The sequence below is a fragment of the Fringilla coelebs genome (genome assembly GCF_963513975.1).
Source record: "Fringilla coelebs genome assembly, chromosome: 2".
Taxonomy (NCBI): Eukaryota; Metazoa; Chordata; class Aves; order Passeriformes; family Fringillidae; genus Fringilla; species Fringilla coelebs.
Window position 1 is genome coordinate 87823789 of NC_140029.1, and position 17308 is coordinate 87841096.

Below are 17308 nucleotides of genomic sequence, written 5' to 3' on the forward strand. Positions count from 1 at the left end.
AAAAAAGAAAAAAAAAGAGAAAAGTCTAACACAAGGAACAACACTGCAAAATGCTGGCATCTATTTAGCAAGAAACTGAGAGCTCCAATTCATTTCTCAAATACAAAATTTATACCAAGGCTTGCAAATCTGCATCTTTGTTAGTCAATCCTCCCCACTTTACAATCCACTTGCACTAGAGATCCTCAGGTTAAACTTCAACATGCCTTTGAGGGAAACATCTTCCTCATCTTACATTTGACACTGTGAAGCCAAGGGAAGTCCAAGAGTGCACAAACCACCGCTCATTTTATGAGCTGTGATAAGACTTACAGCCAACCTCAATCCCACCCATACTTCCATTCAGGAAAAGTATGTTGCAAAGCAGAATGGAAACATTTCACTCATTAATAAACTGTTCAGGTAGGACACAAGTGAAATGTTGGAAGATCTACAAAGGCCTTTCCCACACACACAGTTAGAGCTATAGAAAACTCCCAGGAATACTGCCCTCCCAGTATTCTTACCTAACCAGCAAACCATGTACTTTTCTCACTTGAGAGCAATGATATTACTATTCTCCCCAAAATATTACAAATTCCATATTGTAACAATTTCACATTTGTCTCTCCTAACTTAATGCACATTTCAGTATTAATTCCCATGGTGCACAGGAGAAAAACCTTTCAGAATCTAAGTATTACACAAAGACAGACATGAAAGAGACTGGCAATATTTCTAACAGGTGTCAAAGTCCAAACCAAACTTACTTAGTTGAACTTACTCTTAATGGAGGGACCAGGTGAGAGAGACTGTCCCGAAGATACGCGTAATGTCTGAACGTATGGTCAGAGAACAGGGCAGGCATTGTTGGGCAACTTTTAGCAGCATTAAAAATTAGAACCAGAACAGCAATGTCTATTGCAAATGGATTGTTAAAGAAAAATGAAAAACAGCAAGAAGAGCTCCTTAGGGATGGGAAGTTAAAACAAGTCATCAACAACCCTTTCTTTGGCCAGGATTTGTCTAGGAAGTTCTTTATAGTTGGAAAATACTGAGCAAAACCCGAAGAAACAGCTGTCTGAGCAGATGAAAATCAAGTACAAAGTGCAAACATTACAGGGTGAGCCATACTGGAAAAAGGATGTTACTGCCAACATGGGATGGCTCAGAAGCAACACAAAGGAAAGGAGCCAAGGATCCCAAATACAGAACATGCGCATTAGGTGGAGTTTCACCAGTCTGCACCACAGAATCACAGAGTGGTTTGGTTGGAAGGGACCTTAAAGACAACTAGTTCCAACCCCACCCTGCCATGGGCAGGGACACCTCCCACTAGACCAGGTTGCTCAAGTTTTTTGGTGCCCTAACAGCATCCAAAATTATACATTTACTGTCAAGTCTTTGAAAATTGATGCATTACCTAAGATGCCCTGAAAAACATCACTCTGCACAGACTTTAAGCAACCCAAAGAATCAAACATGGAAAGATAATTCTGAAATAGAAAACACATTTTCACAGTCTGAGACCTGCAGAAATAGAGAACAGCCAAAGGCTTTCAAAGTTAGCCCAACAGCTGACACCTGCAACAGGGCTGATCCCAAGCATAAGCTCTGATTCAAATTTCCTAAGTGCTTTGAAGCAAACAAAACCATGTTTTGAATATCAGTTTACACTGGAAACATGCTATTCAGGTTTATCCCAGCTTCTGGCTCACATGCCTATCTTCACATAATATGCCTCTGTAAAATTTGGTGGCAAGTTACCTCCAAAACATTCTCTAACATAATATTCTCTGGTTCCTGGCAGGAAGGTGCATTGAGTTAAAGAACAGCATTCTTCCCCCTGCAATGTTCCTTTAATTCTCAATTCACAGGACAACTTCACTGAAATTATTACTAAACCATGTAATTACAGATTAATTTCTCCCCACCTGATTCCAACTCATTTCAATTCTCACAAGGCATTCATTTAATCTGTATAGAATTTCTGGTTGATGGCCTGTGACTGGAGAGAAAAATAAGGAGCAGCTTCTAGAAGAAGGTTCCAGTCCAATGTGTCTCAGCATGCATCAGAAATAACATTATGTTCTGCTATCACACAGAAGGGAAGAAGGGGAATAACAATGGAAAAATGCATTTCCAAGGCATCTCCTGTTGTTGAGGAAAATGTTGTATCAATAATTGTTCGTATTCTAAAGCACTGGAAGAGCTAACAATGATATAAGGATTTCCAATATTGAACTATTTCAGAAAGATGAAAAATTCAAAGCATTATAGGGATTCAGGCACTGCTGAACTTAGAGATGGTGCTGTTTTATAAACTGCACCGCAGTGAGCACAACAAAAGTTTTAACTAAAAAGAAAACAGACATGAAAAAACATTCTTCTTATTTAAAAGCTAAAGCATCCTCAAAATTAATGCAAACTAGACAAATGCTTTGACATCAAAGGGCTCATCTGCAAAGCCTAAACCTTGACAAATTGCTTGATTATTCATCACAGCATAAAAATAAGACCAATTATAGTCCACTGATATTTATGAGGATGGTTCCAGCTAACAGTTTTTCCATCACTTGCTGAGTAACAAACAGTGCAGAGGGATTCAGAAACAGGCACAGGATTGTTTGTCTGCTACCGGGAGAAATGGCTGAAGAAATGTGAGAGTTGGAAAATCATGAATAAAATCTACTGCGGTCAAAATTATCAACTGGCTTCATGAATAAAGATACAGGCTGGGTCATCCATGTCTGGTTCTGGAGTGTCAAAGAACGGATGTGTGCTCAGCAGCTCTGGGACTAATGGAAGGACCAAAGTGGGATGCCTGCTTCCCAGGAACTTCAAGCATCTGGAAATACACAGATTGAAATATATGTTAGTAAACAGGCACTTTTCAAAATACAACATTCTAAAGCATTACTACTTTATATTGCAGCAACACTTTTAGACAGTCAGCAAGAAAATCCTGCTGTCCAAGCTCACTGTTTCTTTACAACTGACCATTTACATTAATATTTTATAGGATCTGAGAAAACTGAAAGGACAAGCAGTAATATTTAATTTTTTTTAAAGTGTCTACAAAATAGTTAACACTTGGAGTTATACAATGCAGGAAGCTTTTATACTAAAGACTAATGAATGAGCGCATCTTTTTCTTCAGAAATAGGGAAGATAGGAGGTAAAACCTCAAAACCCACGAACTCCAAAAGCAATGTAAATATACACTAGAAGTCAAAGCAGGTTAAAACAAGTGTTTCTAGTAATATCTAAGAATTCCATCTCAAACCATGTGTGTGAAGCACCATTCCGTCTACTTCTTCCATTAAACAACCAAAAAAATCTGATGCAAAAGTTCCTTTTTACTTGGATAGAAAAATTCCTCTGACGGCACAATGCCACATGGCCAATCCACTTATCACAAGAGATACAGTCAACTGCTGGGAAATATTACCATTAAACACAATGTCAAGTGAGGAAAAACACTTCAAATGGAATTAATCTTTCCTGTGAATGCACTGAGTGCCTGGAATAGGGGCACATTTCCAGGAGTGGTCATCAGACCTGGATTCCCAATGCAAGTATTGACAAGCAAGAACAACACAGAGTTTCCACACCCATCATGAATAAGCACATATTTACAGAGTAACAGGATTGTACACCTGCCATACCTGTTACCTCCTTAGCAAGCTCAGTACTTCCTAGCACCTCACTTACTAAAAAGAAGAGGAAAGTAAGCAGACACACAAGGACACTGAAGACACTCACTTCCATATGGATTCTCTGTCTGTGGGATATTTGGTCAGGTTTTTCAGCAGCTCCACCAGTGCAAGATGGATGCCTTCTTTAGTTGAAACATTGGTGCAACACAACAGTTCATGAAGCGCTTCCCGAATGTCCCTTGAAGAATCCTAAAATAAAAACCCAACCCAGACACTGCTGAGCAAAACATGCCTGCACACACATTTACTTTAAAGGTGACAGTCTCTGTTCCTTGGCTGAGTTAGTAAAAGAGGTCTGTGAACAGCAGTGCCTGTTTCTAGTCACCAGAGCTAAGCACAGATGAAGTGACAGACCAGGCAAGTGCTGCAGAGACTCCTGGTCTCATTCTCCTATGTGCTTCCTTTACTGGAATGAATGGGAACTGCTTCATTGCTGACCTCTCAAGCAGAGCAAAAAATCACTGCTTGGTTTGGGTGATGCTGTATCTTTGCAGTAACAAAAAAGGAGGGTGTTGGGCAACTCAGTAAAACAATCACCAAAGATTGTTTTAGCATTTTCACTGCAGCCTTTTATCCTTTTCAACACAGGGAGCTCAATTCCACAGGCTTTCAGCCCCGTCACCAGCCTCCAGAGGGTCTGAGGAAGCACTGAGGACATGTCAGTGGCTGGACAGACTAGAATATCCGGCTGAATTAATTACATTCTTTCTGCCAAAAACCACCTTGACATTTCATATCCATGTATCACCATGTTCCTTACTATCAGCATTTGCCTGGTGCTGCTGGACACATTGTGAAAATTTGATAGGATACAAGAATTGGATGCTTTTCAGTGGTGGATTTTACCTTTTCTGAATTATAATTTCCTAAGTATCAACAGCTCATTCATCACTGTCTTACACAAAAGAAGAAAGAGAAATCGTCTTGTAAAGGCTCTTAAATGACAGCCAAGACACTTGAATGATCAAAGGGCTTTTGTTGGTCAAAGACAGACTATGACCACAGAGAAGAAAAACCCTGAGGACTGGAATGACCACAGTCCTAAACTACTCCAGACCACTAATAAAAACCAACAGAAATGTGGTACAGAGACAAGGAAGGCAGAAGACTATGAAGGGACACAGATGAGCACAATTCAACAGAAACTGAGATCAAGGACAACAGGGAAAGCAAATTCCAAAGTCTGGTCAGAAAAGCAAGGAGTACATAGTACAATTATTCTGATAAAGTGAAAGAAGTGGGGTGAAAACAGAAGTTACCCTCAACACCCTGGTGTTCCATATTTACACTGCTGGAAGCAATTTAGACACCAAAGTTAATGGTATTTTTCCACATCCTTTATTTTCGTACTTTAAGATGGATTTTACAGAAAGGTACCAAGTATCTTTCAGAATCAGATAAATCCATTAAAATGTTAATAATTCTACACTTAAGCTATCCCAATGCCTAATGATAATTATGATAACACAAACGACAATACACGTAGGGTTTATCATACACGGTAAGTCAGCACAGAAGAGCTCAGCCTAACCAGGACATTTTCATACCTCCATGCACAGGTTCCCACCTTAAACAAATGTAAATAATGACAAAAACGTGAGGCACCTAAAGCTCATTACTGCATTTGCAAAGTCAGATCATATTCCACAGCATTTGTTGCAGACTGATAAAATAGGTTTAATTAGTTTGCTGCTTCCTGAGGCACAACTGAAAGTAGCAATTGCTGCCCTGGATCAAGGAAATAAAAGGTGAAGAGACTGAAACAGTGGATTTGCAGCACCTCCCAAGGCATTTCTCAAAAGGAGCAGGAACCTGCCTACCACAAGCAATAGATGCAAAAATTGTCTCGGGGGCTATAGCTCAGCAAATAAATCAGGTCTGAGAGGACAGTACCATTCATACAGCCAAAATCTCTTCCTAGATCAACCTCATCAACCAGGCAGAACAGCTGACTCGTGCTATTCCCTGAATCCTGGCTGAACACCGACTGGGAGGATGCTGGTTGGGAAAACTCAAAATTATACAGCAGAGCACACTGACAAACACCCTCAACAGAGAAAAGATCTCAGGCCCGTGGCCAGTTCTGCTTGGTGAGCAAAGATATAAATGGGCAGCTCTGCTTGGTGAGCAAAGGTTAGGGTGTAGCCAAAGCAGCTGAACTAAGGACACAGAAAGAAAATGAAATTGCATGCAACATGAAGCGCATGGAGTGCTGGACCTCAACACAAGACAGAAGGAAACACATGGAGGCAACAGCACAGTGATCAAAGGAAGAGTTTTTACCTAAAATTTGTCTATTTCAGAAGTATCTGCTGTCCTGGTCCTTACAAGCTACCAGATTTTAAGAACCTTTGGTGGAGTTCAAAGAGTCAAAAAAACCCAAAAAAGGGTGGGTTTGCTCTCAGAAGAAGGAACTGATTAGCAGTACATAATTAAGCACCCCAAAGCAAGCAGGAAAGCAATTCTCACCCTCCTCAAGAATTTCTTACCTCCAAGACAGCCAACACAGTATCCAGCTGGTCTTCCCGCAGCGTGATGTTGTTGGAAATTTTTCTCATTGTGTGTATTGACTGCAATCTGACCTCCTCAATTTCATCATTAAACATGTCAACCAGAAAATCCAGGCATTTCTCCGCAAAAGAAGGCGAGGACTGAGCCAACATACACAGGGCTTCAACTGCAGCAATTCGAACCTCTGTTAAAAGAGGAACAGGGAATTCACTGTAAATTAATTACAATTGTCTGGTTTAAAAGGACATTCACCCAACACTGAGGTCTTGTACTCTTCAAGGGCTGGACTAGGCACAGGAGATGCTAAGGAAATGCTGAAAGCCTCAGCAGGGACCCACTGGGGACCTCTTCACAGACAAATCTTCAAATCAAGTCTCACTTCTGATACAGTCCCTGCTGCTGCCATAAGCATCTGCAAAAGGGACCTGCAGGTGAAAAACAGATCTCTGATCCATCAATAAATACTGCGTATTTCATAGTGTGTTTTGCAAGCATAGCATTAACACTGGTATCTTAAGCAAACTAATTTAGTTAATTAAACTGTGGTTGTTTTATTCTTCCTGACATTTTAACTGCTTGGAGCTTCCACTGCATTTTTAACTTGCTATGCAGCACTTTATGAATTGCTGAAAAGCCCCAGAGAATCAACGTTTTGGCAGTTAACAGAATGAGTCTTCTGCTTTCTGACTTCATATTCCTCAAGACAAAGGAAAAAGGTACCACCTAAATATTAAAATTATTTGAATTAAAGTAAAAAAAAACCATCAGAAAGCATCCTGAGTGTACTTACGCTGTAAAACATTGCCAGAATTTGAAGAATACCCAAATATAACAAGGTTAGGCAGAGATGAGATTCTCTTCCCTACAATCATCCTCATGAGGTTCCCTAACACTTATGTGCTAGGATCAGAAAAAAATGGTAATTAATCTGAGGTCTTGCAAACATTGCTGTTTTAAACATACTTCTAGTTTTCACCCAAATTAGTTCATCTTGAAAACATTTACTTGAACTTGTGTAGAGCTTCTAGACTTATTGTTCTTAAAGAAGACATCTGACTCCTCAGGATTCTGATCAAGTACAAAAATGCACAGACAGCAAGACCCCTGCTTGCTCAATAATGATGCTTTTGTCACAGCTCTGAGTCTCCATGGTCATTAAGACCCAGGTATTAAGAGAAGAGAAACATTTTGCTGATATTGCTCTCATAAGCTGACACACACTAATTCAGATTTAAGTTACAACATGGAATTCAAGCAGCGTTGCCAGTCAGGGAGAGCTCAGCAGTATTTAAAAATGCTGCACTGGAGAGAGATCTGTGTATATTTCACATTTCTTCATTTTATCCACATTCCTCAACAGCATCATATTGACTCAAGACCTGTGGCACAAGAAACCGGAGAACATGTTTCATTGGGCCAAGGGACTGAACCAGTGAAACATTTTTTATTGTTACTCAGGAAAAAAAGAAGGTGCACTTTCAAGCTTCAGGGAGAGTTTACCTACGCGGAAAACGTGCATTTATTTGCAGGACTCATGGAGCAATAAACTCACTTTTACAACACAATCTACAATATTTTTTTTATAGTGGTTTTGTATGTTTTAACTTAACCTCTTCCTTCCAGTAGCATTAAAGGCAAATGCAAAAATGACATTCAGAGCTTGGAATTTTCATGGTTTATGCAAATACCATTCTCACACTGTACCAGGAGAGGTTTAGATGGAAAACATTCGGATTGTCCATCATTGGAACAGACTACACAGGGAAGCGGAGGAATCGCCATCCTTAGAAGTGTTCAGAAATCATCTGGATGTGGCACTTAGTAGTAGATTTGATTGTGTTCAGTTAACATTTGGAATCGATGGTCTTAGAGGTATCTTCCAACCTAAATGATTCTATGCATTTCCTTCCTGCTGACAAAACACCATTTTCAAACAGCAGTAACTAACTCTGCCAATTTCTGACCACATCCAACTGTTAAATTGAAGTCAACAACAAAAACTAATCCCAGTGGGTTTTTGCAGATCAGAAGCAAGCCACTTATTACCATATATGTTACTAAAACTTTACCATTTATAGGAAGCTATTTGCTTTTTCTACCCAACTGAACACTTCTATCCAAAATTCTGTGCAACACTACAGTACCTTTGAAACAACTGCCATATCAAACATCACAATGATGCTCATCAGCCACAGATCCCCTCTCTTTAGCTATTCCATGCCCAGTTAACACTTACCATACATCTCATCTTCCAGGCCATGAACAAAAGCCCCACAAGCTCCTGATTCAATCAAGTTCACAGCACCAGTATCGATTTCCTCTTTGGGAGCATCATCTCCCCACTTTCTGCCGCTTGAAAACTCCCCAGAGCTGTAGAGCTCTTTGGCTCGTTCATGTGCAGTGCGCTTCCTCTGGCCAAAAAAGCATTTCAGTCACAACCATGTAAACTTCAAAAGATGACTCAACAAAATATAAAACTGGATCCGAAAATAGATGTAGCTGGAGGCTTAGACATTGACACACATGCAAGTGCTAAGAAAAACAAACCTACTCTTCTATGCCTAACTGCCAGTAACTCTTCGTAGTTTTGATGTAGGGAAAGGACAATATCAAATATATTTTAATTGACATATTCTTAAACATCCATTGTAAAAACAGCCAAACTGGGTCAGAACAAAGGCCCATCTAGTTAAGAAGCCAATAAGTGATCTGCAAAAAATGCTCTCACTTTGCATTTCAACTTGTTAAACTGCAATTAAATACTTTAATGCTATCAATATTATCCAGAGTTCAGCAATGTGTAAAGTGGGATATTTATTCAGTGTGCTTGCTAGTCTGCCCCCTTTTCCCACACACTCTAAATAAAGTTGTGCAGCACTTTCTTTAACAGCCTTCACAAAGCAGCACACAAAAAACAGCAGCTCTTCATCATTCTTTGGTAGACAGAAAAAAATTAACATAACCTTGAGCATGTTGCCTAAGGAAGGAATGCTACTATAAAATTTTGCTCACAGGGTTGAGTAGCCTTTAGCTACTCATGTTTCTTGAAATCTTGATGGTTCTTGATCAGATGTTGCAGGATGTTTCCAGGACCTTGCTCCTAGAACTAGGATGCAATCTTTCCATACACAATAGGCAAAGCTTTTAGACAAAAAATTATCAGAACACCACAAACATTTACCTCTCAGTTGTTGCAAAACTTGAATAGCCTAGAGCTGCTTCTTACATGGCTTGGTTAATGAAATCTAAAACTAGCAATTGCTTAATTGACTTTAATCTAAAACAAAACCTGTCATCATCAATTAACTCTCAGCAACCCTCAGGCAAGGACAAGGTGAACAAGCACACTCAGTATTAACACACCTCTTGTGTGATTTTAGTACCTATACACAGGAAAACAAACCCAAACACTGACATACCCTCAGATCTGACATGAGCTTCTTGTCAAGGGTCTGCTCCAAGAAATGGGAGCTAACTTGTTGCATAGAACCCTAAAGAGAAAAAAATACAAAAAAGAAGAAACAGGATTATTCTAAACTGCACAATATAATTTCCTTACTTATCCCAATATGGCATTCAATCTTATCCACACATTCTAACAGCTTTATGCAATACCTGACACTATTGTATGTCAGAGTCAAAAAAAGTGAACATAAGAATCAGAACATCTTATTTTCCCACTGAGGTTAATGTGGCTTTTCTTGAGTTCAGCTGGTTCACATGTCCTGTGGTAAAGAAGTAGGGGCAGGAAATTTTGACAAGGATTTGTGTTTTCTTTAATATTCAACCATCTACTCTCAAGGGAAGAATCACTGCACAGTTCAGCTGAAAAACTGTTGGGTTTCCTCAACCTCCCTCATTTACTTCACCTCAGAATTTTGGGAGAAATTTACCTATACGGTTTTAAACATCCTCCCATTCTCTTTTTTTTTCCAAATATATATGAAAAGTCAAGTAACTTAAGAGAAACTATTCTCTGCTAGAGAAGAAAATAATGCAACTTACCAATAACTTCGCAGCTTGTACTCTTACAACCCAGGAACCATCACTAACCATATGGCAAATTTTTCCAAAGGCATCATCAACCAAGCGAATTTCTTCATTAGAAGAAGGAATCGGGACGATGCTGACATAGAGAAATCAGTTTGTTGATTGTATTCCATACTGGATGGCATCACAAACAAACAACCATGCTGATTTCCTATCAATTGTTCAAAAATACCAGGAACCAAAACTTCACTGCATCAGTGCATTCTCATCAGGCATCAGCCATTTGTACACATCAGTTTCCTAACAGTAGCTCCTCCTCAGACCTACTAGCACAAACTCTCAGGATGAGGATGATTACTTGGCCAGTACTTTGAGAACAGTGCATGCAGGACGTACCTTTCAGGGTAAAGCTGACTGAGGACCCAAATCAGCTGAACTGCAGCACTGCGCACTTGTTCGTAATCATCTGCCAACAGCTTGCAGGCCTGAAAAACATTCATAGTCCAATACACCTGAAACATCTCCACCTGAGCTGTCATTCACTTCCCACAAGCTCAGCAGCATCCTTACCATAAAACAGGACAGATTAAAAATCAAAATGAATACAGTCTGCCCTGCTACTCCCTAGTATTTCCAAGTTTGATCAGACAGACTAGATCTAATCAAGTCAACTAGGCACATGTTATAAACTCCAGAATTACCCATACTATGCAAGAAGGATGAAATGAGAGTGTGCAACAGAACTGATTTGATACAGCAGCTGCACAGCTTTACTGAGATAACAAATACAAGCCTTATGGGTACTCTCCAATAAACAAGGAGACTTCCAGACTATGACTGCTAGATGACAGGAATGACTTTAATGCAATGTCTTCCCCTTCCCATGATCACTTCCCCAACAAACAATATATAAAAAAGCATATGCTTTAGTGCATTTAAGCACAATGGATGCAAAATAACCTGTTATACAACAGCAAGGAATATCTGCAACCTAAGTGTAAAATACTCCTCCTCTGCTCAGTGCCCTCCTCCTCACAAAACACACTGCCAGAGAACTCAAAGAGAAAGATGTGCAGACAAGTACAAAACAAATACAAGGTTTTACCTGACTATAAATAGCTTGCTGTAACTTTAGTCCTCTTTCATGAAGCTGTAGCTACAGGGAAAAAAAACCAAAACAATGTAAGAAAGTCTAAGTACAGGTTTAAAGGACACAAACTAAGTTTTCACCACAGTTTTTCTGTTTGAGCTGCTATAATTAAAATACTGCATTACCTTGACCATAAATATTTTATATAATATTCTTGAGTTGAGTATAATTTTTTAGTTTCACAGTCATTCATACTTAGATTATGGACAACAATTTATACAAATACACTGCCTGTTTATTCTTCCAACCTTCAAATAATTTTTTCGTGTTAGCCATAGTCAACCACAGCTAAAACAGATAATTTATTACTTTATTACCATTCCCAAAACATGAATCAAAAAGTAGCATTTACATGGCATGAAAACTCATTGGCAATCTTTCTGTTACTGAATCACAGGGACAGCAACCTGTCCTACATTGCTTCTTTTTAGAAGGATGAGTAAGTACATAGTCAGGAGAGGGAGATTTCAGAGAGATTCAAGTGCAATCTGATCTCCTCAAATGCATCTTTCTTCTTTCTCTGGAGTTTAATAACATTAATTCAAAGATCCTTGTTGACCATCACAGTAGATGGAACATTAGTATAAACTTTAAGGGTTCATACACTCACAGGCAACTCACATTAAGCAGTATTTTGAATTGCATGGTCTTTGCTTGCATTTCTGCAAAGCTAAAAGCTTCTGAGGGGTCCACACACAAAAAAATCCAGTATATAGTATACCTTACAAAGAGTTAGAGAATGCTAATGAATGTAACCATGAGGCAAAACATAAATGTTTGCTTTAAAACAAACAAACAAAATTCTTTCTGGACTTATTACACAGGTTTCCTAACATAAGCAGATACCTACTGCATTTTGGAGCATTAGTGGTTTATTCTGGTAACCAATACTAAATCAAGAAATAAATTTGTCACTAAAAGAAAGAGCCATACACACACTCAAAAGAATGAACAACTTGAAAGGCTTCTTCAGCTATACCTGAAACTGAAGTTATGAATCACCCAAATGCTCCTTGAGATCTCATGTTACTCAAATATTTCAAGACCTAGCTTATTTTTTCAGGTAATTTTGATACAATGAACAGACTTTTACTAAGTTAATTAAAATAATCCCTAAAACAAACTTCTTTGTGTTAGATTACAGCCCTCTCTCAGCTTCCTTATACAACCTCAAACCATTTCTTCCACGGTACCAGCTACACTTACCATGGCTTTTATAGCTGCAGTCCTAACTCGAGGGTCCTGATCATTAAAATGATCTCCTATTATCTTCTGGACATCTTTGGCCGCCTGGCTTTCAGCCTCTTTTGCAACACCTTTTTCCACTGGGCCAAGACAGCCAATTAGCTGAAGACACTTATTCCTTACACCATGAGAAGAATCTGTTAGATGCTGGGGAACAAGAGATGAGCAGATGTAACTGGATTCTTTTGTTTCTTTCAGCCCTTTGAAACATCATGCTATGTTTCCTAGCAGTTATTAATGTTAGTATTGTAACAATTTGTTGAGAAAAAATGAAAATAATTTAAATACTGACTACCTTTCTTTTTTTCTTGGGGCAGTGACAGAAGTTTCCTGGCCCAGGGAGGCCTCCTTACCTTGCAAGCTACTTCTACCAGCCTCATCCTGACAGAAGGATTCTCTGGGAGTTTTGTGCCAATCACTAACAGGGTGTCCAGCAGCTGAGCAAGGACTTGGTGAGACTCTGCAAGACAGAAGAGTGAAAGGCTATGCACTACTTTGCTGAACTCTTACTAGCTACAGGATCACAAACTGATCCACATTGGAAGGCCATCCTGAAACTTTTCAAGGTCTGAACTAGCCCAGCTCCCTCAGCTATGCCTTGTACATCACACAGTCCAGTTCTCTACCACCTTAATGGCTGAACTCACCCAACCTTACCAGCACCAATCTGCTACTGGGGAACCCAAAACTGGATAAGGTATTTCAGATGTGGCTTAACCAGTGCTGAGTAAAAAGGGTATATACCCTCCTCCCTTGACCTGCGGGCTACACTCCTTTTGATACACCTTGATGAGCTGGCCTCTAGCATAATATAAAAAAACTCCTCTTCAAACACATTTCCATTTTAAGCAAAACTGTCCCGTAGAACAGAAAACCTCAGAAGGAACAGCTCTCAGACGGAAATGCAAAAGCGCATTTTGCACTCCTTTAGAACAAAGATATGGAGCAGGCAGGCCAGAAGAATATTCTTTTCCTCCTGAGAACATGGTGTTACCTGTCATCATTCACAAAACCAGAAAATAAATACTCTAAGCAGCAATTCCCAATCATACACCTGAGATGTAAGGCCTTGCCACTGTCCCAAATGCTTTGACAGCATGATTCCACCTTGACCTCAAGCACCACATCAAAAGTGAGACTTACTCTCATTCTGAAGGGTGTTAATGGCATCATCCATAATGCAGTCTGGGGAAAACCCTGCAGTCTTTGACAACAACCCCAGTAAGGATGCAATCTTCAGTCTTACAGAGGCATCATTCTCCTGGAAGGAAACAACACCCCAGAAAAATCCCCAATACAGTAAGGTTAAAGAAAAAAACCAGCATATATTACCTACATACATCTACTCATTTAAGAAACAGCAAATGCTGTCACAGGTAATAATTACATAAGTAAGACTCATCAATTAATATTCCTTTAAATTTAGCATTTTAAAGATTTATTTTGAGGCTTCTACAAACTCATGCACACAAGACTTCTGGTCATAACTGGATGGTGCCTCTTTCATTGTATTGCCAAGGATATCCAATGCAGAGTAGAAAGGCAAAAAGTCACCTGGATGTCATACATGGATCTTACCAAGCATTTGTGCAACACTGAACACAGAGTTGCAGAAAAATTACAACAAGAAATTTTACAGCTATAACTGTTATATCTGTCAAGTGTTTAAGAGAGACTTCAGTGCCACACACAGCCTCCAAGTGACAAATGTGACACCCAAGGTAGCAGTCTCTTTCTCAATTGAACTGAGAAGCATTTTTTATTTTAGAGTGGAAGTTATGTGTTTGAACAATGGATACTGTCATCAGGACTGCATGGGGACTGCCCTACCAAAATCTATGGGGATGAAGGAGCAGGAGGCTACAGGACCATCTTAAACAAAACAATGACACTTCAAACAAATAAATCATCACATAACTTCCACTGCAGTTACAGCTTTCAGGGTCAGGTTTCTGGATGATCAGGGAAAGTGCAAGTGTTATGGAGTACTAAGAAACAAGTTCTATTGAAAATTTTGTCTGTAAATAAAATAATGTCAGATATGGTAGTTTTGAAAGCAGTATATTTAAAAGGTGGATTCTGTAACAGCCTGTGTTCTTGCCAGTGTGATCTCTGCAGGTTCATGAGTCTCTCTTCTAATACAGGCTACAAAACAAACTTCAAGCACAAATAATCTGTGTTATTTGACCAGGAACTCTGCATTTCATAGAGCCAGAGAATCATTTATGTTGGAGAAGACCCTTAAGATCATCAAGTCCAACCCCTAACCCAGCACTGACAATCTACCACTAAACAATGTCCCTAAGTGCCACATCTAACCATCTTTGAAATACCTTCAGGGATGGTGACTCAATCACTGCCCTGGGCAGATTGTTCCAGTGCTTGATGGTTTTTCAGTGTGGAAAGTTTTCCAAATGTCTGATCTAAACCTCCTTGGAGCAGCTTGAATCCATTTCCCTGTTCTACTGTTTGCTAATTGGAGAAGAGACTGATCCCTGACAGTTTTTTCACAGATTTGATATTAGGAGAGGGCAGTGAGGTACTGGCCCAGAGAAGGCTGCTCAGGGAAGCTGCCTCATGCATAGAAGGGCTCAAGGCCAGGCTGGAAGGAACTTTGGGCAACCTGGTCTAACAGAAGGTGTCCCTGCCCTAGCACAGGGGGTCACAAGTGGACGATCATTAATGTCCCTTCAAACCCAAACCATTCCATGATTCTGTGATTTTAAAAGTGCTGATTTTTACCATGTAAGCAATAGCTTAAAAGTTTCTCCACTGCTAGAGAAAATTAAGAATAAGGTAAGGACACATCAGTCAGGAAAGTGGTAGATAAAGCTGAAACAGCTCTAGACAGCTGGGCTCCCTGGAAAACTTGACAGGTCTTTTGTCCCTTACCAAGTTAACTTCCACACAGGCCATGAGCAGGGAACACTTGTCACAGGCTGCTGAAACCATCAGCACAGGGACCAAGTAACACAACCAGAAATCACTTGGGTCAAGGGCTACAGCTGTTCACTCTCAGCCCAGGCTGTTGGCAACTGAGTCAGCAACACAGGAGCCTGTGAGCCCCTGTTCAACATCCCACACCAAGCAAACAGGAGCAGAAGGAGTAAACATGTTTGACTCCCAGCTTCACCACCTTGTAATAATGCTCCAGCAGGATCCTGACAACCCCCTCCACACTCTCCACTTCCACAGGCTTCCTGGCAAACTGGAGCAGGTACTGCAAGGCATCTGCAGGTGAAGTGGCTTTGCACAGGTCCACGTGGAGCGCTGCCGACTTGCTGGGCTTGGTCAGCCGCAGCTTCTTGGTGGACAGGTCCTCATGCTGCTGCTGTGGGCAGAGGGACAGGGCTCAGAAACAGTGTATCCAGACCCACTCCTTCCCAGACTGAACATGGGGAGGCCTAACGAAGCTCCCACGTCCCAGGGCAGTCACTAGCCCCTCCTTCATCTGTCTCAGGGAGACACCCATCCTCAGACCGCTGTGGCTGTTACTGTCCTGCCCAGGAAGTCCCTGTCCCCGCGAAACACGGCCTCTCCCACCCTAGGCTGGGTCAAATCCTGCTGCTTCCAACACCAAACAACTAACCCAGGGCAAACACGACTTCTCCCACTCCCACCGGCCTGGAGCAGCCCAGAAACCCGCTGTAGTTCCTTCCCCAGTCGCGGGCTCGGGGATGCTTCTTCTTCCCCGCAGCAGTCCCGGCCCTGCTCAGGTCAAAGAAATCAACAAAACGGGTCTGGTTGGAAGGGACCACAGCGGGTCATCTCGTCCAACCTCTCTCTCAATCAGGGTCATCCCAGAGCACACTGCACAGGACTGCGTCCGGACGGTTCTTGAGTATCTCCAGTGAGGGAGACTCCACAACCTCTCTCCCTCTTCACCCTGAGGGGAACACCTTCCCTCAGACCTCTCCCCTCCGGCAGCTCCACCCTTCTTAAACTCGGGGCCGACCCGTCCCACTCCTCCCCAACCCCTCAGAGGCCGCCCCAGCCCCGACGCCTGGCGAGCGGGCGGCACTCCCAGCCTCGGCGCGGGCTGGGCCGGCGGGTTTCCCCACAGCTCCGCCTCACCCGCCGGCACCTCCCGCCACACGGCAGACCTCGGAACCGTCCATCCAGGCCCAGGGGGGACGCGTTACCTGGACCACCTTGGTGAACTCCTCGTACACCCGCTTCTTCAGGTGCGCCGCCATGACGCCGCCGCGCAACCCGGAAGAGGAGCCATAGAGCTGCCGCGGGGAGGGGCCCGAGGCGCGGCCCCTCTTTCCGCCCGGAGGCCGCACTCGATGGTCCGGCGGCCTCCCGTTGCCATGGGGACGCGGGCCCAACATGGCGGCCGCGGTTCGGCCCGCTCCGCAGGGTGAGCCTGCCGCCCGTTCCGCCCCAGGGCGCTGCCCCGCGCTGTTCCCCCGCAAAGTACACCCAGTTTCACCAGTATTCGATTTTAAGCCGACTTTCCCACCTATTTCTGCTTTTTTAGCAAACAAAGAAATGAGTGTTCATTGGTTCTATATTATATAATTATCTTCATTAATTCGTATTCTATTGGATATTTATTCTTGCTTCTCACGTTAATCAGTCCCCATTTCTCAGTACTTTTGCTATCTTTCTCCAAGGTAGGGAGTTTTGCAGCATATACTGAAGAGCCTTAGTTATCTTCTGGTTTCTGCAAAAAGCCCATGTAATCTACAAATTCTGCATTTCTTGTGTC

At 41.6% G+C, this 17308-nt stretch overlaps 1 protein-coding gene across 1 annotated transcript in view; it reads right to left on the reverse strand.

Annotated features, from left to right (window-relative positions):
• The window catches only part of INTS4 (integrator complex subunit 4), a 32560-nt gene extending 15764 nt beyond the window's left edge, over positions 1-16796 (reverse strand). The window contains exons 1-14 of the mRNA XM_084201311.1: positions 16737-16796; positions 15731-15925; positions 13738-13855; positions 12948-13054; positions 12556-12741; positions 11305-11355; positions 10596-10684; positions 10215-10335; positions 9629-9700; positions 8446-8620; positions 6188-6393; positions 3745-3887; positions 2712-2827; positions 764-897 (exon numbers count right to left, since the gene is read on the reverse strand). Of these exons, the coding sequence (XP_084057437.1) occupies positions 764-897; positions 2712-2827; positions 3745-3887; positions 6188-6393; positions 8446-8620; positions 9629-9700; positions 10215-10335; positions 10596-10684; positions 11305-11355; positions 12556-12741; positions 12948-13054; positions 13738-13855; positions 15731-15925; positions 16737-16790 (1767 nt within the window). The 5' untranslated portion in view covers positions 16791-16796. The remainder of the gene's footprint in view (positions 1-763; positions 898-2711; positions 2828-3744; positions 3888-6187; positions 6394-8445; positions 8621-9628; positions 9701-10214; positions 10336-10595; positions 10685-11304; positions 11356-12555; positions 12742-12947; positions 13055-13737; positions 13856-15730; positions 15926-16736) is intronic.
• Positions 16797-17308: the final 512 nt, after the last annotated feature.